Source organism: Mustela putorius, unplaced genomic scaffold (genome assembly GCF_011764305.1).
Source record: "Mustela putorius furo isolate JIRA1106 unplaced genomic scaffold, ASM1176430v1.1 tig00003909_pilon_pilon_pilon, whole genome shotgun sequence".
Taxonomy (NCBI): Eukaryota; Metazoa; Chordata; class Mammalia; order Carnivora; family Mustelidae; genus Mustela; species Mustela putorius.
In genome coordinates, this window is record NW_025422057.1 from 41,885,022 (window position 1) to 41,909,143 (window position 24,122).

Here is a 24,122-nt window from a genome sequence, read left to right on the forward strand (position 1 = left end):
ATAATTAAACTAAGTTGGGTTTCTGAAATTTTTGGAACCACCTGTATAACATTTCTTTCCACTATATATTATGAGCCGCCCAGATTTAAGATTCTCGAATTCTTTTGTGTTTCATTCTGTTAAGCGGTATCAATGGCTATTCTTGGGGAGGAGGTTCTGGTACTCAAAGCTGATATACCCAGGTAATTTTTAGTGCCTTTTTTAATGAAGGAACTTTTCAGTGATCAGGGATTTGTTTCTAATAATTGAGCTTATAACAGCTTATAACAGCTTATAACACCTTAAGGCAGAATACTAACCATGGTTGGCAGAATTAGATCCTAGACCTGACTCCACCAGTCACTCACTTAGCTGCCAAATCTGGAGCTCAGCTTCCAGCTGGACTGTCTGTTTTGTTGTCCCAGTTCTGTGTAGAACACCTGCGGTTCTGAGCATCAAGTCAGGCAGTAGGTAAAGAAGCCCCCTGACACCAGGCACACAGGCACCCCTTCCCAGGCTGCTCTGTCTACTTGCAGTCCTACCAGGTGTGAAAAGGGGATGGTAAGTCTTCATGGTGGCCTTTGTCTTAACAACATTGGGACTATTAGTACGTGGTTTTTTGTTTGTTTATTTTTATTCAAGAGAGAGCGAGCACAGAGGGAGAGTGAGGAGAATCAGACTCCCCACTGAGTGGAGAGCCCAATGTGGGGTTCAGTCGCAGGATCCTGGGATCATGACCCAAGCCAAAGACAGACACTCAACTAACTGAGCCACCCAGGTGCCCCTTTGTAGTGGTTATTTAAAGATTAGGTAGATGTTGATGTTGGTTGCAGATACTAATGTTAGGAAACCTGAATCATGCTTGCTAGCTGTATAGAGTGCTGGTGTCAACTTTGGTTTCCAGGGGTTTGAGTTTGAAAATCCTGGTAAGTTAGTCTTTCAGCTTCACTGAAATTTTCTAGTTTATTTACTACTCATAATTTTTTAAAATTACATATAATGCTCTAAAATTAATAGCTTCTGAAATAGCCACAGGTGGCTCAGGTGACATGCGAAGAATACTTCGCACTTGCCGGGTGAAGCCCTACACGAAAATGTGTTCTAATTATCCAACAGGAAGAGTTCAGGGAAGTGAGACGGAAAAGCTTGGTTTTCCGTTTGGGAGGCAATTTTTTCTTTATTTTCTTTCCTTAACGGTGCTTCTGGTAACTCAAATTACTAGGATTGGTGATAGACCTTTTTATACAAAAACCTTAGCTTATTAACTTAGTAGCTTTAAGTAAATTCATTATTCCCTAAACCTCCCTGGTAGACTTCTTGGCCATGCTATATGTTCAGACAGTCCAGCCATGGCAGAGGAAGAGAGCTGCATCTATGGGCCTTGGACAGAGACCCCTGTGAAAGCCTTTTTTGCTTTGTAATATGAGTGTTGGGATTTTTTTTCCACAAATTACTTTTATTGGCTCCTTTGTATTGATGTTCAAAGCTTACACAGTGGTTTAGGCAGTTTCTTAATCTCCATGCTGTTGATAATTGGGGCTGGGTAGTTCCTTGTTTGGGGGACTACCCTGTGCTTTGTAGGATGTTTAACAACATCCCTGGCCTCCATTAGATGCCAGTGGCACCTCAGATACGACAATCAGAAACGCATTCATGTTGCCAAATGAACACAGATGCTCAACTGACTGAGCCACCCAGGCATCCCGAGAACTTCTGAGTGTGATAAAAACATGTACAAAGACTCACACTTCCCAACATAACTGATGAAAAACAAAGTGGTATGTACATGCAGTGGGATATTATTCAGCCATTAAAAGGAGAGGAGTGGTGATAACACACCACAACTTAGATGAACCTTGAAAACATGCTAAGGAAGTCAGACGCAGAAAGTCAACATACTATATGATCCTTCTATACTCTGTACCCAGAATAGGCATTCACAGATATAGAAAGCAGATTCATGGTTACCAGGAGCTGGGAGAGTGAGGAATGGCTGCTTAGGAGTATGGGGTGTTTTTCTGAGACAGCTTTTTGGGTTTTTTGTTTTGTTTTTTATTTATTTGACAGAGATCACAAGTAGGCAAGGAAGCAGGCAGAGAGAGAGGGGAGGAAGCAGGCTCCCTGCTGAGCAGAGAGCCTGATGTGGGGCTTGATCCCAGGACCCTGGATCTTGACCTGAGCCTAAGGCAGAGGCTTTAACCCACCGAGCCACCCAGGCACCCCTCTGAGACAGTTTTTGTGCTTGGTTGGTTGGTTTAAGAGTTAGCTATCAGTGCACACACACAATTTGGGGGAGAGGAAGAGGGAGAGGTGAAAGAATCCCAAGCAGACTTGCCACTGAGCACAGAGCTGATCACGGGGCTCAGTCCAACAATCGCAAGATCACAACCCAAGCCAAAACCAAGAGTCAGATGCTCAACTGACTGAGCCACACAGGCGCCCCAAGGTGATAACAAAGTTTTAAAACTTAAGTGATGGTTTGCAACATTGTGAATATATAAATGCAACTGCATGATACACTTGAAAATGGTTAATTGTATATTATGTAAATTTCACCTCAATTAAAAATAAATGAATTAAAACCCACTAACTTAGAGTTGAACCCCCAGAAACATCCAGGGAGTCTTGTTGCAAGGTGGCCAAAGTTTCTGATGAAACCTGCTCACAGCAAGTATCCTGTGAGTGGAGTGAAGATGGGTGCTGCCCAGAGCGCACCTTGCACTGGGAAGTCTCCCCTGCAGAGGGCTAGCATAGACGACAGCAATCAGGGAGTTGCAGGAGCCTGGTGGTATTTGGATCTCGACAGCCCCACAGCAGGTCATGATGCTGGTGGGACAGATCAAGGCCTAGGGCCACCAGGTCTCCCCTGGTGACAACAGAGTCAGTGGCATGAGCCGTGGTCCTATGGGTTAAGTAGACTGCCTGCATGGGGTGAAAATGCTGTGGTTGCTTAATAATTAGAACTCCTGGCTGACTGTCTCTCTCAACACTTTGAGTAGGTGATCCTCCTGCCTCTGGCTTCTGCGGTTTCTGATGAGAAGTTACCTCTTAATCTCATTGAACCTTCCTTTTATGTGATGCCTTCTTTTTCTGTTTCAGGATTCTTTGTCTTAATTCAAACAGTTTGATTAGGATATACCTGGTACGCATCTAATTGGGTCTTCCTACTTGGAGTTCGTTGAGCTTGGATTTTCATCAAATTTGTTTTCAATCAGTATTTACTCAAATACTTTTCCTGCCTCTTTCTCTCCTCTCTGACTGGTACCCCCATGGTGCACAGTGATGCATGTGTCTCTGATCCTCTTTATTTTTCTTCATTTGTTTGGCTTTCTTTTCCTCAGGTTCGATCATCTCATCTGACATATCTTCAAATTCACAGATTCTTTCATGAGCCTGTTCACATCTGATTGTTTTATTTCAGTTGTACTTTGAATTCTAGAATAACTATTTCATGCCTTTCTATAATTTCTGTCCATGTGTACTCTCTATTTGGTATTGATCATATACTTTAATTCTGTAGATGTGGTTTCCTTTAGCTCTTTGAACATGTTTAGAATAATTGATTTTAATTCTTTGGGGAAAAAAATAAAATCTCTGATTAGTCCAATATTTGGGCTTACTTAGGCACAGTTTCCTCCCCCCCCCTTAAATGAGTCACAGTGTCTTTCCTTGCATAATATTCTTTTTCTGAAAACTACACATAGTGAATAATGTGGCAACTCTGAAATCAGATTCCACACCCCTCCTCCCAGATACCTTGTTTTTTGTTCCTAAGTGTTTGTGTAGTGGCTTTTCTGAAATAATTCTACAGTCTCTTTTCTTTGTTGTGTTTTGCCATTGAAGTTTCTCTTCAGGTAGCTTAATCGTTAGCTGATGACTGGACAGAGATTTATCCAGAATCAGTAGGTCTCCCATCGTTGCCAAGGAACTCTGTGCAGGTTGGGCCTTACCTTCAAAACTCAGCTGGGCAGATTATATTTCTGCTTTGGTTTTCACTTCCTCCTCACACAGAGCCTCAAGGTTGTTTAGAGGTGAGAGCTTCGAGCCTTTTCCAGTCTTTAATGAGCGCATGCACAGCCCTACACATGTGCATGGCCTTCTAGATTCCCGGAAATGTACTGGAATTTTTGAAGTCCCTATGAACATTTCATTCCCCAGTTTTTCCTTTAAAGCTCTTTGCTTTGTTTAGCCTATTGATTTCCCAAACTGTTATCCAGTGAGGCCACCAGCTTAAAAAAATTGCCTCTAGGGAGGCCTGGGTGGCTCAGTGGGTTGGGTGTCTGCTTTGAGCTCAGGTCATGATCCTAGCATCCTGGGATCAAGTCTTGCATTGGGCTCTCTGCTCAGCATGGAGCCTGCTACTCCCTCTGCCTACTGCTCCCCCTGCTTGTGCACTCATGCCCCCCCTCTCTCTCCCTGACAAATAAATGAAATCTTTTTTTTTAATTGCCTCTAATTGTTTTATGACAAACAACCCCAGGGGAAAAGCTATTTACATTGGGGGAGCTCCTAGTAGAGAAAAATAAAGGCAGCCTTGCAATGAGGTCTTACTGGAACCACCAGTCAAGTGAAATAAGCACATTTTTCTGGAAATGGAGCTTCTTAAGCTCTTTCCAGTAACCGCTAGGCTGTTGGTTTTCATGGAACTGGAGAAGGTGGGGGTTGGGGGGGGTGGGAGACAGAATAGGGTAAGTTAAAAACATCACAGAGCTTGCCATGCTTAAGAAGACTTTGTTTATTTGTTTTTAATTTGTTTTACATAAGTGCTCCCTGGATTGCTGTAAGCCTTTGGTTAAGAATTCTGGAAAAAAAAAATTTTATTCTGATCATATTTTTGCCAGTTTTCTCATTACTTTTATGGACGAGGAAATTTTTGGAAGTCCCTGCTCTGCCTATTGCTTGGACATCACCACCTATTGCTTTTTCTAACACATTTAGAGCTTGTCTGAGGCTGATGTCATACCACTCATTGCATAACAGACAGTAAAGAGAAAGTGGGAGAAGTTCTTATTCTAGAACAGCACACTGCTAGGTGAACTTAAGGAACCATGGGCAGTGCTTCTCCAGCTCTCCGTGGCAAAGGACTAATTTTATTTTGTTTGCTAATCTAATACATCGGGGTATGTGGTCCTCCTTCATGTGACTAGTTCACATACAACTTGCCATGCAAGTTCAACAACCCAGAGCTGGTCTCTACCCTATTCAACAAGCATCATCTGCTGGTCACGCAGCAGATGGAGGTCCTGGCAATATCAGATTTTTGTAAAAGTTTCTAAATGCTCTGTTCTCACTTACCTTGTTACCAAGTAGTAATAACAAGGTTTGAAAGCCAATAAACATTGAGTAGCACTTAACCAGCAAATGATCTTGAATAAGCTAATATGTGCCCTCAACAACATTAAAAAATCTGTCTGTGTTGGTTTGCTCTTAAATTCAAGCATCATGGAACTGTGTTATGGAGAAAATGAAGATATCTTAAGATGCCTGGGTGGCTCAGTCTGTTGAGTGTCTGCCTTCGGCTCAGGTCATAATCCCAGGGTCCAGGGATCGAGTCCCATATTGGATCGCTTGCTAAGTGAGGAGTCTGCTTCTCTCCCCCTGCCTGCTCTATCTGCCGCTGCCTTTGCTTGTGCTCTCTCTGTCTCTGACAAATAAGTATTATAAGTATCTCATATTCCCATGGATACAGAGAGGAACAGTATTAATATGTCTGCTAGATACATGCTACCAGTTTTTTCCTCTTCTTCCACAAGTTTGAGTTTACTTTACTTAAATGAACTCCTACAAACATATTTTCCATAATTTGTAATTTATGTGGACATAATCCCATACAGTATATTACATGTTCCTCATTTTTCTGGACATTCCACATATATACATGGAATATATATATAATTGTTGCATATATATATATATATATATATATGCACCAACGGAACTGGTTAACAACTGTTGCATATATGTGTACATATGTACATATATATGTACCAGTTACATATATATGTAACCAGTTCCAACAGGAACTGGTTAACAACTGTTGCATATATATATATGTACATGTATATGTATACATATATACATATGTATAAATATATATGCAACAGTTGTTAACCAGTTCCTGTTGGTGGCCCTCTAGACAAGGTCCCATTTTTTTCAAGTTGGGATATGGCTTACAATACATGAGAAGTAAGAGGTGTCAAATCTAAATTAGGCATCAACCCTACTAAGCAGAGCAAAATTTGCCTGACTTCTGCCTGGCATGCTAGGGTGTTTCCACCTCCTGCTATTACAGACATGCCATGATGCACCTGTGTGTCCGCCCTCTAGGCATCTGTGTGTACCTGTGTACACCAGAAGCATCAAGGCTTGGCAAGAGAAATTGTTGTCCAGTTTATTCTGCTGCCCACAATGCTCTCACTTTTTTGAGCTAGGATTTAGACTGTGGGAATTCAAAAGTCTTCAGGAACAAAACCAAGAAGTAGAGTCCAGATCTAGCTGGACAATGGCAAGTGTTCCAAGCCAGGACATTGGATATTCCTGGGCTGTTCAAGATTTGTGAAGCCACTTTAAAAAAGCCAGACATGTGGTGACCAACTGACATGCTCCTTAAACATCTTTTCTTCTCATTTCTGCGAAGAATAAGTAATTTCCGGCAAGATAAATAAGCAATGCCTCTTCTTTACAAATCATTTCCTTTTTTAAAATCCAAAATGTTAAGCTAAATGCTGCTTCCACATAGGTTTAACTTTATGGTGCTGACCCCTCATGGCAGGAAGGGGAGGAGGCCAGGCATTCTTGGCCACTGCTATCAATTGGGCATGAAAGGGTCTCTGGGGAAAGATCCAACAGTGGCTTCCACGGCCAGTAAGCAGTGGACTCAGTTACTACTTGACCTGATTCTATGACTGTCTGTCCAGCTCAAATGCTTCTCTAAAGTCTCTTTCAGAATGTGAAGCATCTCAAACAGTCTGAGCTGCCTAGCTACACTCTCCATCAGGTTGGTCTGCGATCTTCCTTGAGACCTATAAGAACACTTCAAGGAAAACCCAAAGAACATGTGAGTTGAATTATGTCCCTCCCTTGGGATGTCCTGGAAGCATAGAGGTGTCTGAAAGCTATATATAGTGTCTAGGAAAATAACCATTTTTGAAATGTTGCACAGACACTAACGATTCTTCCAGAGCTCCTTGCTGATGTGAGAAATCGTAATGTGAGGGCAGCACAACTGATTAACCATGGGGTCCTACTGACCCCCAGAAGCTGCCAACATGCGGGTCCCCTGCCCCTGCAGAGTGGCCACTGGGGACACGGGCAGGGTTTCCATCCAAACAGGAAAAAATCCAGGGCTCGGTGTACACATTTCACAGCTTTTTATTGAGATTCAGGAAGAGTCCCCTGGAGGTGGATGTGCTCACTGTCCCAGTTTGCCCAGGCCTTCCGCTGCATGGGTGACAGCATTTGTGACTGTGTTAGTCACCGTCTCAGTAACTTCCTTCACCACCTTGTCCCCTGTATCTTGGGCCTTCTTTAAGGCATCGGCAATGGCTGTCAGGAAGAAAGAGGAATAATGTCCGGTGAGCTAAGTAAACATTTCCAGCTGGTAGGGCTGGAGTGGCCTGTGGGATGTGGTTCTTACTAGATTGTGCCCTGGAGGAGCCCCAACGGGACAGAGGGCATCGGGGCTCACAGAGGAATGCATTCAAGTGTGGTTTTATTTCCCCCCACAACTTGGGTTTCTGCAGTCCAGAGCAAGACAGCATTTGCTCCCCTTAAGGGCGCACTGCCTACTCAGACCTCATTTCTCTGTCAGCTGCCTGCTTCTGTCTTCTGGTCATTTTTATATCAGTTCGTTTCTATTTACAAATGTTTTTCTTCAGTGTGTGGTTTTTCTTTTAGCTCATCCCATTTTTTTTTTTTTATGGAAAATTTAGAAATCTTGTATTGTCAGATTTACCTAATATTTCTTTTATGGCTGTTAGGTTTTCTGTCATAGTTAAAACAATCCTCTCCTTTCCCAGATTATCCAATTTATCCTTTCCCAGATAATCCAGATTACCTTCTCTTCTAACAATTTAACAATTTCACGTATTTAATACAGAGCCCTTGATCCCTCTAGAATCTCTTTTGTTGTAAGGAAGGAGCTATTTTTTTTTTTAAAGATTTTATTTATTTATTTGACAGAGAGAGATCACAAGTAGACAGAGAGGCAGGCAGAGAGAGAGGGAGGGAAGCAGGCTCCCCGCCGAGCAGAGAGCCCGATGCGGGCCTCGATCCCAGGACCCTGAGATCATAACCTGAGCCGAAGGCAGAGGCCCAACCCACTGAGCCACCCAGGCGCCCAGGAAGGAGCTATTTTTACATCACTGTACTATAGCGCACACACACACACACACACACACACACACACTTCTGTAAATTTATATTTATATAAATAGAGAATTTTATGTCTGAAATGGTTTTTGTCCAAGCCTGCTGCCACATAGTCGTTTGTGACACTGTCTTAACATGCCCCAGAAAGAACTGTCTGGATAGATCTTGCTTTAGCAAAGTACAGTCTGTGGTCTCAGATGAGTGTTGGTAATTGCATACTGCCTGAAAGGATGCATCATCAAGGTCAGGGTTTGACCTGCTTAGGTAAAGAACGACTGCCCCCAGCACCTCGCTTCTCTCCTTCCCTGGTTCCAGCCCCAGCCGTACCTTTCTCTCCAGCTTCTTTGGCGTGTTCCACCACCTCCTTGACCACCCCCTCCACGGCATGAACTGCAAAGAGGAGAAGCTCACAGTGAAAACACAGTACAAGCCAGCTTCTTCTCAACATGGTGCCCAGACCGCTCTGGATATCCTGGACATCACCGCAGGCAGGACGAGGCAGCCCATAGGAAGGAGCCCCAGCGGGCTTGCTTCAAAGACACCCATGGGTCCTGGCTGCTGGGACACAAGCTGAGGTGAGCCAGACAAAGGCATGGGGCTCTCCATGGCCCCTGGCCAGCCTGGCAAGGCCTGGAATGCAGAAGAGCAGGCCCTCCTGCCAGCTGGGGGCCTGGGGCCAAGGTGGAGCCTGTCTCCCAGATGAGGGCACCTTCGGGCGCGCTGCTGGCCTGCCTCAGCCCAATGGAAGCTGCAGCAGGAGGCCAAATCCCAAAACTATCTACAGCAAAACCAAGGCCCCAGAGCAATTCCTCCAGCAGGAAAGAACTCTCTGACCGCCTAGGAGTTGTCTGATGTTTGGGGGGCAGTGGCTAGAACAGCAAGATTTGGGAGTCAGAAGAACTGATTCTGATTCTACCTCCACTGTGTGCTGCTTGGTTCCCTCACCTGCGGACTAGGGGTGGGACTAAGCTCAGAGCCAGTGGCAGGTGTGACTGGGCAGGGAAGGCCAGCTGCAGCTTAACCGATGAAAGACAGACGTGTCTGCCGCAGCCAGCCAGGAGGAACCACAGCGGCCAACTCGGACACGGGGCTGTGTTTCACAAAATGCCCACTGGGACCCAGACTCATCTCCTGCATACAACTGTGGGAGTCCGCGTACAAGAAAGGGTTTCTGGGGACTTGGAAGAAATTCAAAATGTCCTTTGGATAAACCCTAGGGGCTGACATTGAACAGAATCAGACTTGGTGGTTTCTTAGTGAAGAAATGCTTGAAGCTTTAAATTGATGGTAAAAATAAAAATCCATTTTTCCTTTTTCTATAGAGGATATTCAAAATAGGCTGTTTTTGATACAGAAGGGCTCCCAGGTTTCCAGACGGACAGATTCTAGCTACCCAAAGCTCACCCAAGCACCAGGGCTCTCCCCATGTCCCCTGAGCTGGAGTCCCTTCTGCCCTCAGTCACAGACTCCAGAAACGGGTCTGACCCGGAGAGGACTGTTTGGGGTACTAGACCCCTCATGACTCCACCCAAGCTGCCCTCCTTAGCTTCCATACCCATCACTTCCATTCTGTCCTTGTGGGGCTGACTGGCCAGGGTTGTCGAGGGGCCAAGGCCTACCTTCAATCTACTGGGATCCGCTTTCAACAGGCCCCAACCCTCCCAGCCCTAGGAGAAGGGCCCCAGTCAAAGGAGCCTCGGGCTTCTTACCAGCTTCCTCAGTGGCTTTCTCAGTGCGGTGGGCCAGGCCCTCAGCAGCAAGTTTCCCCAGACCTCCCAGCATCGTGAGATGACAGGTGGCAAGCAAGCAGGATGCTAGGGCCTGGCCCTGCGTCCTTTTATAGATGCCCCTGATGCCTGCCTGGGCTCTGGAGCACGGGGCCCCCGCCTAAGCCAAGTAGGAGATCAGCTGGTTAGTCAGCGTAGGCGGCGGCAGGAGGAGGAGGCTGGGTGGGGCCACCCCAGTGCTGTGAGGGCAACCTTGCCCCTCTGGCAGTATGAGACCCCTACACCCTGTATTCTGGGACCCTGTGAGGGTCAGGGACTGGACAGAGAAGTCAGCTCTGGGTCATGTCCCTCCCCCAAAGCAGGAGGCCTGACTTGTTTGCGGGATGAGAGGCAACTGGGGACCCCTGCCAGCCCCCTGAGTTTTGAGCTTCCCACATCCCTGGCACTGGTGCACTCCCAGACAAGACCTAGGATTTCCAGCCTGCTGTTCAGGTTCCCCAGGGTGGCCTAGTTAGGGGCTTGAGAGCCTGGGGACCTGGGGACCTAGATGGCTGCTCAGGCCAGGAACACAAGTGAAGTGGTGGCCACTGGACCCCAAGACCTCAGCTACGCAGTCTCTGCAGCTTTCACTAGAAATTTGAGGGGTGAGGGGTAGGGGCCTCATCATGGTACCTTGCCCTAGGCTGAGGAGGATGTAGCATTAACCAGAAACACAGTCACCCCTGGCTTGCCGTCAGCTGCTTCTCGCTCACAGGAGCACCTGAGCACCTGAACAGCCAAACGGGAGCAACTAGCCCAGGAGGGAGCCTGGCCATCCCTGCAGCTTGGGGCCTGGCTTCTTGCAGAGGCCCAGTGTCCCCCAGGAGGTCCTAGAAGAGTAGAGGGAGGACCCCACCACCACTAGGGGAGGTGTGTCTGGTGGCCCTAGCCAGAATTCCAGAAAGCCACTCCACCAGCTCCTGATACATCACATGCTCAAGGGACCAGGCTGCCTCCCTAGTTATTCAGGATGGGGAGAGATGCCTCAAGCCACATGCCTTGTGCCATACCCTTTAGTCATTGGCCCAACCTGAGCCTCAGTTTCCTCATGTGTAGAATGGGGACAGCCATGCCTTCCTGGCCATGTCACTGACAGTCGGTAGGGTCATGTGTGCAAGCTCTTGCTAAACTTCTATTCCCTCCCCCTTGTCATTGATGTGCTTGGCAGTGAGCCCTGACTGACCAGTGGGTGGAACAAAGAGTAGAGGGAGCAGAGGACTGGGGAGTGTGACCCCAATGGCCAGGGGTCATGGAAGAAAAGTCCTCCCAAGTCCCTGTTCATGCCATCCAGGCCTAGGGCAGGAGTCTGAAGCCGCCTCCCCACTTGCCTGCTCTCTCAGCCCTCAGAGCTTTTCAGGAGGGTGTGGTGAGCCCTAATTAGTGTTTATCCGATCTGGGGCCCTCACAGCCTGGGTGTTATGGGGCTGAGGCCTTCCCACATTCCTGATTGGTGTTAGGAAGCCCCAAGCTGTGACCAGCACCCCCGGGAGGGAGGGAGTATTGTGGCAGCAGAAACTCTGGGTCACAGGGTCATAGCAACCACCTGTCATTCTCCGCTGGCAGGAGTGTTTGGGTCTTAAACAACTTGGAGAGGCCCTCTTTGAGGGAAAAAACATAATACTACTACTCTTGCAAGTGTTACAGATGGCCCTGTGTGAACTTGTAGACTCACAAGAGGCTGTGAAGTGAGGGGCTCTGGAGCTTAAATAGGTCCCCGAGACTCCATTCACCCCTTACCACAGCCAAATACCAGAATGTTCTGCTCAGGCAGCACTGCTGAGTTGGCAGTGGGGGTTGGAGGGCAGCTTCCAGGACACACCTGGTGGGAATCGGGCTGAGAGACCCACAGGAATTTCCTTGGACCCATCAAACCCTCTTCCTCTGAGGTTGTGTGGGTCCCCAGGCCCACAGGGGTCCTCACTGTGCCTGATCCCCTGACAGGATGGTGGTGTCACTCAGCATGGTGGAATGGCTCCCAGACTCTACAGACCCCTTCCTACCTGTGCCCATGCTAGGGTACTCCTCTCCATCTCCTCAGGAGCTCACTTGCCCCTCAATAGGCCCTTGTTAGGGCTCAGCCCCTCAGCAGGACTTTGGTCCCAGTGCCAGTCCCGAGCTCAGCCCAGCACAGCTTCTGGATACACTTTTCTTCCACTGTCAGGCTACTGTTGCCCTTGCCACATCACCCTGCCTGCCCCCTGAGACCCTGTACTGCCCAGGTATGAGCACGCTGACTCCAGTGACAACACATTATGGCCCCAGATCTGCTGGCAAGGTTAGGTCCAGACAAAGATCCCTAATACCTAGCAGGGAGAAAGCAAGGGGCCTGAAGAGGCCAAGCTGCACAGGACCAGCCTGGGGCCCTGGACCTTGGTGCTCTGGCCCAGATCCAACCCCCCTTAGTCTTCCAGCTCTAGCTGTGACCAGCTCCCTGTTCTCCCAGCCCACCCCGTGCAAGACCCTCTGACCAGGGCTGGATGCTGGTGGGAGGGGCTGAGCTCAAGCAGCTCCTGCGGGGAGCAACCTCACTGCCTCCATGAGGTGGAAGACGACTCAGGAGAGAATCATCCCAAGTCTTGGAAGAGGCCTGACTCACACTGGGCCCCCATGGAGCAGCCCTTAAACACAGGCACCTGGCAGCCTGTCCTGAGTCAAAAGGTGAAGCCCAGCCATCGGGACTGGACACTCAGGCCTCCGGTGGAGCCTACTAATCCTACAAGTGGAATGTGCTCAGCAACCCAGTTTGGCAAAGAACCCCCTGGCTGCGTCACCAAGTCACAGAGCTAATTTTTCAAATAACAATTTGCCAACTTAACAATGACCGGTTCTGAAAAATAATAACAAAGAATGTTGATTTTAAGTACTCCAATACTTGGGGCTATCTTGTGTCCAAAGCAGGACGACTCATGTGAGCTGTACTGCAGATGTCACGAATGTCAAGTGTCACGGCCACCTGTCCTCCTTCTGCTTCCTGGATTTGAGCTCACAGGATAGACTCAGCCTACGGACCCTGCGCACACCAACCCCTTCCGGTTACAGGGAACCAAATCCAGACTCCTAGCGACGGTCTGTGGGCCAGCAGAGGACTTCCTTGGCATGTCAACATTACACATCCATGGCTGACAGTCCAGGTTCCGGTGGAAAGCGGAGGGCACCTCAAAGGGGTATCTGATGCCCACAAAGCTGTGGGCAGATTTAAGAGAACAGCAAAAGATGGCAAGGTGCCCAGGGAGCTGTAATAGCGAGAGCGGTTACCTCCCTGGGCCCGGGAGGGGCAAAGGAGAGCCCGTACAGACGCCAAGGAGAGCTGCGGCTTTAGGAGAAGATCAGACAAGGAGCAGCAGCAGAGGAACACAGCCTCTGCCAAACCATGCCAAGCAAGGAGGGCGCAGGAGGGATAAATACTTCTCCTCGCCCTCCCTGCTCTCCCGATCCATCCCCCACTGGCTGAACCTAACTGGGGCTGAGGCCGCGGGAGCCCTGGTGATGCAGCTCACGAGGGCAGGTTCCCAGGGCGAGGGCAGGGAGGAGCAGGTGAAGAGTGGATACAGATTCTCTGTAAACACAGCACCAGCTCAGCCTGCCAGCCTGCTGGGTCTGCAGGAAACAAGGCAGCAGCTTAATTCCGGATAGTCCCATTTCTCCTCCTTGAAACCATATGGAGGAGGAGGAGGACAAAGGCAGGCCTTCACCAACACCCACAGGTCAAACTTAATTTCAGAGAAATCAGGAGATTGGGATTGGGAAACCATGCAAATCCAGAAGCAGGTGAACCCAGGGGGGAGACAGGCCAGTACCGAAGAGCAGGGGATGGGGAAGGGCCTGGGTAGCAGGCGTCTCAGACTTTGCCAGCAACACTCACTTCCGGTCTGAGATGGCCCTCTGAGTGAGAACTCTTTGGGACAGAACTTGAACCTGAGGAGCTGAAGAAAGACGTGGAATAAGCCCAAGGAATTCCAGAGGGGCTTCTCTAAAAGAGGACCACCTTCCAAGAGACAAGAGAGCCCTTGGAAAGGCAAGAGCTGAATCCCTGGAGGCCACAACTGGGAAAAGAAGGCTGCCTATAGAACCTTCTTGAAGTTAGTTCGGTTCACGGCTACGAAGGGAGCCCAACACTTACATGAAGGAAGGCCAGTCTCCTGAACAGCAGAACCTGGGTGAGTCCCCGGCCCGACCCTCTCCATGAGAATGTCCCACTGATGCCTGGGAAGTTCTACTTCAGATCTGAACTCTGGATTCCCGACAGCCTCCAATGTCATAAATACAAGGGCTTTACAATGAATAGGGAGGTTTCTCTATCTTCCTCCCCAGCCTTCCCTTGTGGATGTTTGCGTCTCACACAACCACAATACAATGATCAGAAGGGAGGAACTGATATTAGCATATTTAGCTAAATAAAAATTTAAGTTAATTAACAAAATAATATTGTCTAATGAAATAAGAATAATAAAGTTTTAATTTTAACTTTCTAACTTTTTAAAAAAATATATTTTATTTATTTATTTGAAAGAGAGAGTGAGAGAGAGCATGAGAGCTGAGGTCAGAGGGAGAAACACTCCCCGTGGAGCTGGAAGCCCGATGCGGGACTCGATCCCAGGACTCTGGTATCATGACCTGAGCTGAAGGCAGTCACTTAACCAACCGAACCACCCAGGCGCCCCTAACTTTTTTAAAAATAGAAAATGCTGTACACAAATATAGAACACAATGAATCTTCATGGGCCCATTGCAATAACCCGAGGGGCGTAGCTATAGCAATTGTGAGCTCAGATCCGAGATGTCTTCCCACTTTATCTGTAAATATTTCATTCTTGAGGAACCTTCTAGAGGACTAACTCCAACCAACCAATGGATAGCAAAAATATTTTAGCAAAAAGAATGGCAGAGAGATTTTAATATCTTCAGTTGCAGATCTAAGGCAAAACAAAGGTGTGGCTCAGAGTAGAGGAATGGAATGTAAATATTTCAAAAAGTAGAGAGAAATAACAACCAAAAAGAGAGAGAGAATGGGGTTGGAAAGTGAAAAATAGGGGCACCTGGGTGGCTCAGTCGGTTAAGCCTTTGACTCTTGATTTCTGCTCAGGTGCTGATCTCAGGGTCGTGGGATCAAGCCCCATGTCGTTGGGTTCTGTGCTCAGCAGTGAGTTTGCCTCCCTTTCTCTCTCTCTCCCTCTGCCTCTCCTGCTCAGGTGCATGCAAGATCTCTTTCTCTCTAAAATAAATAAATCAATCTTAAAAAAATAAAATAAAATAAAGAGAGAGAAAGTCAAAATAGAAAACCCTGCTCCTTGTCTCTTATGTAGTTTATAACTTGACAGGAATCAGAACTGAGAAGTCCAAGGGAAACAATATGTAATGTTAGTGACCTTGTGTTTGTCTAGTTGAGGAACTGGAATCTGGAGAATCAAGAATTATCTGGGGGAATTGCTGATGGGAGAACTGATCTTTGGAGCCTTGACCAATACCCAATAGATGGCCACAGCCTTCTCCTCTTCAGCCAGCCTGGGTTCAGCTAGCTTCATGAACCTCACGGAGATAGGCCTGGGCTCCTATAGGCTCCTGTGGCCTCCCCTGGTACTGTGCTCCCTGTGTCCCAGACGTTGAGCAAAACCAAGTCAAACTTGGCCTTGCCTCCACTTCCACCCCCAGGGCTCACAGTGTTGGGGAGAACAGAGGCACACAGAAACAAGCATTTGCCTGGTGCCATGGGAGGGCTAGCTTCATGGGGCAGGAAGAGTGTGGAAAGGGCCGCATACAATAATGGCACCCATGGTGAATGTGACAATATGCAAACTCACTGTTATCTGGTAGGAGAACCAAAGGACAGTCACAGCTGTGTTCATTTAGCAAATGTTCCCGAGCACTACTCTAGGCACTGGGTGTGCACTCATCAGTAGAAGGGACTTGGTTGCAGCCCCATGGACAACCATCACAAAGATGCACACAGGAAAGGACTCGTTAGAATATAACTGTGGAGAGGGAGTACAGGAGGGCTGTGAGTGTATCAGTGATGGCTGGACCCATTCTGAGTGTGTGTGTGTGTGTATGTGTGTATTGGAGGGTGGACAGGGCATCCTGAAGGATGAAGGGTAGGCGCTCTAGATGAGACTAGTTTGTGGGGGAGGATGGAGAGCATTCCAGGTAGAAAAATACAGCACATGCCAAGACCCTAGGGTGAGCAGGAGCATGATGTCAAGGAAAATGTGAAAAGGTCAATGTGGCTGAGGCAAAGAGGGACAGGGTGTTGAGTGAGGAGGCTGGAGAGGTAGGTGAGGCCAGCAGGATGCTGGCATCCAGGTAACATGGGGACTGAAGCTTTTGCTTGCAAAAGAAAAACCTCATTCACCGTGGCTCAAATACCATGGGAAGGGGTGCCTGGGTGGCTCAGTGGGTTAAGCACCTGCCTTCGGCTCGGGTCATGGTCTCAGGGTCCTGGGGTCGAGCCCCGCATCAGGCTCTCTGCAGAGTGGGGAGTCTGCTTCCCCCTCTCTCTCTGCCTGCCTCTCTGTGTACTTGTGATCTCTCCCTCTCTCTCCGTCGGATAAATAAATAAAATCTTAAAAAAAAAAAAAATACCATGGGAAGCCGAATCCTCCCTCTTGCTAGCATGTGGCAGCTCAAAAATTGTTAATTTAGGAACTGAATAAAGTAACTTGGGACCCAGTTTCTTTCTATATTTCTGCTCGGCCCTTATTAGCAAGCTGGCTTTTCCTCAAGCTTCTTCCTCCTTTGGTTACAAGTGGCCACCACAGTTCCAAGCATCATTTCCAGCCACAAAAAAATGTCCAGTGGAAGATGAAGGACTCTTTCTTCTTTTGTCTCTCTCTCTCTTTTTTCTTGAGGATGGAAAATCTTTCCTCAAAGCTCCTTGGCCCCCAGATGTGATCTCCCCTCTTCTTAGCCAGAGCTGTGTCCCACACCCATTCTTAAGGCAATTTCTTGAGGAGCACTGGATAAAGAGGGATTGCTGGGGCCCTGGGGATTTCTGAGTCACCACCGGAAGGGAGCACACCAGAAAAGATGTGAGGGCTCTGCCAATCCAGCCCCTCTGGCCTCCCCCCAGTTGTGGCCCAAGACGGTCTCTCCTGACCTTGGCACCCACCTGGGGGCTGGGGCTCTTTTTGAGGACCTTCCCTTTGGGCCAGAGGGAGCAGCCTTGGCCCATTTTGCAAATTAGGTGAAGCATTCTTTTGGGTACAGTCAGCAAACCAGAAAACAAGAGTGAACAGGGCTTGGCCCTGGGGTAGGGCTGGGAGATGCTGACGGTGAGAGGGAGAAGTCCTGTCCCACCCTTGGTTGGGATCCCAGATGGGAGAAGAGAAAGGTCACTTGAGCAGAGCTGCACCCAGAGAGAGATCTGGGCCAGGGCGGGGCACCCCACGACAGCGCTGCTCCCTGCCTGCCGAAGCCGGTCTTGAGTCAACGCAGGAAGGACAGACTCATCTTCTCCCTCTTAACTCCCCCGAACTAGAAAGCGTAATCAATATTTTTGAATGGAAAAGGCTTGGCTACCTATGCGCTCGTCTTCCGGGAGGAGGGAATAACGTGTGCAAAGACGCGAAGGTGGGGAAGGGGCAGACCGCGTCAGCAGCCGAGGTGTGGCAGTGGGTCCGGATGAAGGGGGCCGCCAGCGCCCGGCGCCAGGGCCGCGCCTTATCCTGTGGCAACTGTGAGTCACCCAGGGCTGGTGTCGCGTGCGTGGACACGTGCTGGAATGGGGGGGGGGGAGACGAACTTTGCGGGAAGTCTAATCCTCCTAGGGCCCTGCGGGACGAAAAGGCCAGTCTCCGTCCCCGAACGGAAAGTCCTGAAGTGTCCCAGCGGGTCCGGGTGCTCGCGAGCCGGGTCGCGCGCGCACGCACGCATACTTGCCGGGTCCCCCACTTCACCGCCACGTGCACCGCCCCGTGCGTCCCTGCTCCTCCTCCGGGGGCGTTTCGTGGGCGGGGCTGCCCCGGCGGCCGCGCGGAACGCTCTCCAGTCCAGCCTGCCGGGCGTGGCTGGTCGGAACGCGTCCCAGCCTTCCCGGTCGTGCCCGGTGACTCATCGCCGGGTGGGGCCGGCGCACAAACACCCCGCGGTAGGGGGGAACGGAAATCCCACTCCTGCGACTCCTTGTTGTCCTCGAAGGCGCCCAGCCCTGGGATGCCTTGGTTCTCCCAGCCTCCAGGAGCAGGTCTCAGGGAGAGGTTCCCGAAGCCCCAGCCCTTGGAGTCCCTCGCCCCCCACCCGGAGCTGAGCCCCTCGAGCATCTAGGGACCCAACATCCCCTCCCAGGAGGGGCGGGGTTCCCGAAGCTGGGGGAACGGTTTGAGAATGGGGCATGGGGTGGCTCCTGAAGAGAGCCAGAGGCACAGATATGTCGTTGAACTTCGGATAAGGGAGCGTCTGCATTTGCTGTTGAGACCATGGGAAAAGAATTCTCGGACAGTCTGCCTGGGTTTCCCAATTTGGAATGCCAGAACTCTGGATGTCCAGGCTGGGTTTCTGGATACGGGGGCTCAGCTCTAGGCGACAGAGGACTGGGCCCAGCTTGTGGGGAAGCATGAAGTGGACACAAGGTAGGAACAAGTACTTTAATAAGGCAGCAGGCCAAGGGCCTGCCAGAGCTGAGAGCCTGGAAGGAGGCATATATGTCTCCATGCTGTTATTTCATGAAGCCTAATTTTTTCCCAAAACCTGAGAAAGTCTCGGAGGCCTGGTTAGCAGTCTTGTCGATAGTTTCCTGGGTGGTCTTGGCCACCTGGTCCATGGCTGGGGAAGGAAAGGAGAAAGCAGATGAGGGCGAGGCCCTGGGAACCAGAGCCCTGTAGGATTAGCCTGGATCTCCATCCCCAGGAAGCAGTGTGGGCAGAGGGGCTCTGAAGGAGAGGATATCTCTGGGTGAGGGCTGAATGGGGAGGGGGGGGAGTGTGCGGGGGCTGCCCACCCTCCTGCCCACCAGCACACCAGACCTTTCTGCCCTGCTTCTGTGGCCTGATCCACCACTTGCTGGGCCGATGCTCCTGCCGCAGTCACTGAAACAGAGAGATGTGGCCTTTAGCCCATATTGAGACACTGCTGACCACAGGGACCCCACCATTGCTACTCCCCCACCCCGGCCCCGATCTGTCCTTTGGAGTAGTCTGTCTGTCCTACAGGCCCAAGGGAAGTGAAGTCTTTTGACTAAGACCAGCCACCCAGCTAGGCAAGGAGCCCTTTCCATGCCTCTAGGGTGTTCTTAGTTATTTATAACTCTAGGCTCCTCCCCTCTGGTCTGCTTCTCTTCCCAACTCCAGGACTGCAGAGAAAATATCCCAACAGAGGCTGGAGCTGGCATCTGGTCTTCTGCTGCTCCTGGGCATGGCCCAAGAAGAACCATGTCCCCCTTTCACAATGTCTCCTCCAGAAGCCTGGCCCAGATGCCTGATTTCCCACCTGGAGTGCACGGGAGTCTACTTTTGCAAGAGGCCCTCTCACCGCGTCTTCCCTCCTGTGCCTCAACCTCTCCTGTGCCTCACCTCGTCACAAGCAGTGATGCTAGTAGTGCCTCCGTGGGCAGGCAACTTAAGGCATTAGGAAATGGAAGTCCAGAGAGGAGGTGACACTTCCAAGGTCAGGCCATGTCCTCTGGGCCAGAGTTTGTGCCCATGGTGAACATGGCTTCCAGGACCTCAAATGGGTCCCACCTGCTGGGTGATCTGACATCCTTGCTGCTGAACAGGAAAGAACCTGCTTTACTCAGACCCTGGGCCAGGGAGGTGTAACGGGGTCAGGCAGGCCCTGGGTCTGTGGCTCACAAAGCACCCCCTTCCTGTCCCACTTGGGGCCTTATATGACAGAACCAGTCAGGGCCACAGAGAATGAGCCTTTGCACCCAACTTACAGATGGGGAAAGTGAGGCCCAGAAGGAAGGGTCCTATAGATAGGCTTCCTGGTAGCATTTTAATTTCAGGGGAACAACCGTGGGAGTTCCCTGGGGCACTGGTGATGGAGGGAGTTAGTGTGAGTTTTGTCTGTTGAGTGGGATATGTGCAGGACAGACTGGGAACCAGAGTCCCGAGGGAGGCTGCCCTGGGACTGGAAGAGCTGCAGCTGGTGGGCCCAGGGGTCTCCTCACATTCTCTAGCCCCAGCCTACCCTACCCCACCCCAGCTGCATAACCTCAGGTCCGAGGAGAAAAGAACTGGAGGCGGAGAAACAAGGCTGGGACCTGCCCTGTGGGGTGAGAGTGGGGAGTTCCTCTGGGTGAGAACTTGGAAACGATTATTTTTCCTGTGTGGGGGCGGGGGAAGTAAGGGGGCGCAAAACAATGGGGGTGGGGGGGAAGCCGCCTCCACCATCCCATCCGGTCCAGTGCTCCTCTGAGACCCCAGCAGGCAGAGGTGGATTTCGGGGTGCGCAGCGGGCTTTCTCCATGGACCTCTACCCTCCCCTAAGGACTGAGGTGGGGCCGCTCGGGATCGGGGTGGGCCCGGTCCCCGCCATTCAGCCTCCTCATATTGGCCCCTGGCAATGCCCAAATCGGACCACGAACCCTCGGGCACCGCTGTTCCCCCATCTGCCTCAAGGCTTCATCCCCTGGGTGGGCGTCGGCCCCGTCCCTGCATCTCAGAGGAGGGCTCTCCCCAGCCGGAACCGCCCACCGACTTGATGCGCGACCCAGGGCTTCTGCCTCCGCTGCATGTGCCCCGGGTCGCGCGCTGTCCTCACCCGCTTCCTGGGCCGCCCCCTGCACTTGCTGCTTCAGGTCCTGCAAGCCCTTGCTGGCCATGGCTGCGGGGGGTCCGCGAGGTCGTCTAAGGTAGCGGCAGCGATGTTAAATCTTGTTCACCTTGCGGCGACCCGAGAGCGGGCTCTGGTTTTTAAGGCGCCCCAGGGCCGGCCCGCCCTCCGCGGGGCGGGGAAGGTGGGGCGCGGGGCGTTTCCCGGCAGACAAGCTCCAGAGACCGACCCAGCCCTGCTCCAGGCTCCACCAACCCGAGAGCACCTCCCGTCCTCGGGCCGGTGGCGATGAGAAGGCGGCCGTCCCCACCAGGGTCTGAACAGGGAAGAGGGGCTGCAGAGGGATTGGGTCGGGGTCCAGAGATGGGCCGGAATAGAAGGGGGGCGCCTGACCCCCTTCAACAACTTCATGAAATTGGTGTTATCAGCAGTTTATAGGAAGAAACTGAGACACAGAGGGCGCGTTTGGTCTCACCCAGACTTGAATGGCCGGGACTCGAATCTGCGACAGTGGACTGCAAACTCTAAGACCCCAACAACCACCAAGCTGGCTGTCCCCACACACTGGCCAGGACACTGCAGACTGCTGCCACTGGGACCAGGCAGGCACAGAGGGGAGAGACTCAGGGAGCAAGCAGCCCAAGGTGGAGGGGGAACAACGGAAAGAGGCGCTGTGTGTGCCCAGCCCAGGCAAGGAGATGGCTTCCTTAGGTGACCAAAGCCCTCCGAGTGGGCCGGAGGCAAAGTTCAGAGAGGGCAGGGAATCTCCCCAAGCCACACAGCAAAGAAGGGAGTGGCTGAGCCTCAGATCAATGAGGTCACCTTTCCCAGGATGGGGTGCACACTGGATGTGGTGATGACCCAGGGGCACTGGGAGTGGGGTTAGAGGCCCATGCACCAGTGGTGGAGCCACAAATCCTGAGAACAGCAAAATAACCCAAAAGGCATGAGCCCCTGGCATTCAAGTGTGCTGGTCGGGCCTCCACCCTGTCCCACGTTCTCCCACTCCAGAGCCAACCTGTGGAGCTTAGAGGCCACCATCGTGCTGGGCTTGTGCATCTTGGTGTGGCTGCTGGACTCTCTAGTGCTTGCTTTCCGGGGTGGTGTGGGAGTCTTCCATATTCTGGAGCCCTGGGAAGACCCTGCATACCCAGGTCCCCTCGGCTGGCCCATGCCCAGCCCCTAATGTTTTAGGGAGGAGGTAGCTGTGGGGAGAGGCTGGGGGGTAAACCGTAGAGTGTCAGCCACCGTGTGGACTGTCTGGAAGTGGGCTCGATCACACACAATGAGAATGGATTAATGGAGGTGAGGTCAACCCCGGGCAAGTAGGAGGACAGGCACTGAGTTCAGATGGGGGGAGGGGACACCAATGACAGAAGAACCAAGTGGCCACCACGCCCTCTCCTCCTGGCCTTAAGCCCAGCCAAGCCCAGAGCACAAAGGTGTGGCAGGAGCTGCCTTCTCGCTGCCTAGGGAACCCCGCGGAGCCCAGCCTTGCCCATGTCTTCCTGAATTCCCACCAGTAGCACCAGGCCTTTTAGCCACAAAGATCTTTTCACCACAGCAGTTAGCTCATGGCTGGCTGTTAATGCTCTTTGGTGCAGGTCCCAGTGGACGAGAATAAGACAGGGAGGCAGCAGCCTCTGTGGGAGGCACAGCCGCGCCCAAGCCAGTGATGATAGGGGCAGCTGAGTGTCTTTCAAGTAGCAGACACTGCAGTCGGACTCCCTGGGCCAACTCCATCTCTCTGAGCCCTAGTGCCCCATCCTTGATGGGTGGATGGGGGAAACAGAATCTCCTCACAGGGCTCTTGTGAAGGTTCAGTGGGCTGAAGGCTGCCCCACATTCAGCAGAGGCCCCTCAACAAGGGGGCATTCTCAGGTAAGGAGAGGGATCCAGAGAGCGGTTGTTCCTCTAGGGAACCCAGGCGCAACTGCAGGAGCCCAGAACACATAAGAGAGGGTCTATATTTTTTTAATGTGGGCTTCATGCTCATCGTGGATTTCAACACAGGGCTTGAACTGATGACCCTGAGATTAAGACCTGAGCTGAGATCAAGAACTAACCAGCTGAGCTACCCAGGCGCCCCTATAGGGTTTGGAAGGCTGCGAGCAATATAGGTGCCATCCAGTGGGAACAGGCTTCCTGGATAGAGTGAACCTAGATGTTTGGCATTTGACCCCAAGAACAGGCCCTGAGTATGTGTCTAGGGTGGGAGTCAAGCAGCAGGGCCCCTGCCAGATTCCTTTGGCAGAGGCAGAGAGCACTGGGAGGCTGGTGACGCACGGTGCACGGGGCCTGGGTCTAGGTGTCCTCCTTCCCCTGTCACCTTATGGGACTCCCTCCTCCTCTCTGTCTCTCAAAGGCCAAGCTCTCAGACACACCCAGGCCCCGGGTGGACTGCTCCTAGGCGTGCATAGGCCTGCTTTGTGCATGCATCTGGGTCCAGGAGCATTAACACCCCTGACTGCCCTGAACCTCCTCTAGAACTTTCACTCCTCCCATGGTAGGATTTGGGAGTCTGCGGGACCAGCAGCCTCCTGCTCCTTTCCCACCTCCTCAGCAGTGGATGCCCATGGCCAGCAGACTAGGCTACAATGCTGCTCAGCCCACAGGGCTGGCCTTGACCCCTGCTTCCCACCACTGAGGCAGGATGGGAAAGGGGTGATCTCGGTAGTGTCTGAATTCGGGGGTGGACTCAAGCTCTAGCTCTGACACCTGGGGTTGGAGGCTTGGGGCAAGTCACTTAGATGCTCTGAGCCCAAACTGTCTGGGTGCCACAGGGGAAGGAACCTCTCCATTGCCTCTGAACAAGGCCCCAGGACATGATGCCAATAGCCCTTCATGTAGGACACCTGCCAGCCTGGTCCCCAGGTTATTTTGAAACAGGGCCACGAAGTCTAGGGTCCTGCAGCAGAGTGTGGTCATTAACTGGGTGGCTCTGGAGCCAGGCAACTTTGGCCTCTGCCCAGTCCCAGAGGTTCCTTGCTCTGTGCCCTTGGGCAAGTTATTTAACCTCTCCATTCTTCAGTTCCTTAGGGAAACTGGGATCATACCAAGAGTTTGTTCTGAGGATTAAATTAGGTAAAGTGCTCAGGCCTGGGAGGAGTTCATTTTTATTACTTTTAAAGGGTGGAGGCTCACTCTCCTGCTTTTCAGCTGTCATCTTTTCTAATGATACCTGACAGGACTTCTGGCAAAGGATGGAAAAGCCCAGCTCCAAGCTGGTGGGAGCTTGAAGCCAGCTGGGGTCAGGCAGGAGGAGCCATGGGGTCATGTCTTTTTGCACTGGGGGACTCAAAG

General features: G+C 51.1%; 2 protein-coding genes across 2 annotated transcripts; both read right to left on the reverse strand.

Moving 5' to 3' along the window:
- Window positions 1–7,332: 7,332 nt before the first annotated feature.
- FAM25A (family with sequence similarity 25 member A) lies at window positions 7,333–10,214 on the reverse strand. Its single transcript, XM_004765798.3, has 3 exons — window positions 10,059–10,214; window positions 8,677–8,739; window positions 7,333–7,524 (listed from the first exon to the last, which is right to left on the reverse strand). Exons 1-3 carry the CDS (start codon window positions 10,129–10,131, stop codon window positions 7,391–7,393), a joined length of 270 nt encoding a protein of 89 aa, XP_004765855.1. The 5' UTR covers window positions 10,132–10,214; the 3' UTR covers window positions 7,333–7,390.
- Window positions 10,215–18,677: 8,463 nt separating this feature from the next.
- On the reverse strand, window positions 18,678–20,963 carry ADIRF (adipogenesis regulatory factor). Its single transcript, XM_004765797.3, has 3 exons — window positions 20,808–20,963; window positions 19,070–19,132; window positions 18,678–18,869 (listed from the first exon to the last, which is right to left on the reverse strand). The coding sequence occupies exons 1-3, from the start codon at window positions 20,866–20,868 to the stop codon at window positions 18,763–18,765; spliced, it is 231 nt and encodes a 76-aa protein (XP_004765854.1). The 5' UTR covers window positions 20,869–20,963; the 3' UTR covers window positions 18,678–18,762.
- Window positions 20,964–24,122: the final 3,159 nt, after the last annotated feature.

Coding starts and splice junctions, on each gene's coding strand:
- ADIRF (XM_004765797.3), bottom strand. CDS start 20,868: ATGGCCAGCAAGGGCTTGCAGGACCTGAAGCAGCAAGTGCAGGGGGCG. Junction 19,133..20,807: donor GGGGGCGGCCCAGGAAGCGG/GTGAGGACAGCG, acceptor TCTCTGTTTCAG/TGACTGCGGCAGGAGCATCG. Junction 18,870..19,069: donor CACAGAAGCAGGGCAGAAAG/GTCTGGTGTGCT, acceptor TTCCTTCCCCAG/CCATGGACCAGGTGGCCAAG.
- FAM25A (XM_004765798.3), bottom strand. CDS start 10,131: ATGCTGGGAGGTCTGGGGAAACTTGCTGCTGAGGGCCTGGCCCACCGC. Junction 8,740..10,058: donor GAAAGCCACTGAGGAAGCTG/GTAAGAAGCCCG, acceptor TCCTCTTTGCAG/TTCATGCCGTGGAGGGGGTG. Junction 7,525..8,676: donor CAAAGAAGCTGGAGAGAAAG/GTACGGCTGGGG, acceptor TCTTCCTGACAG/CCATTGCCGATGCCTTAAAG.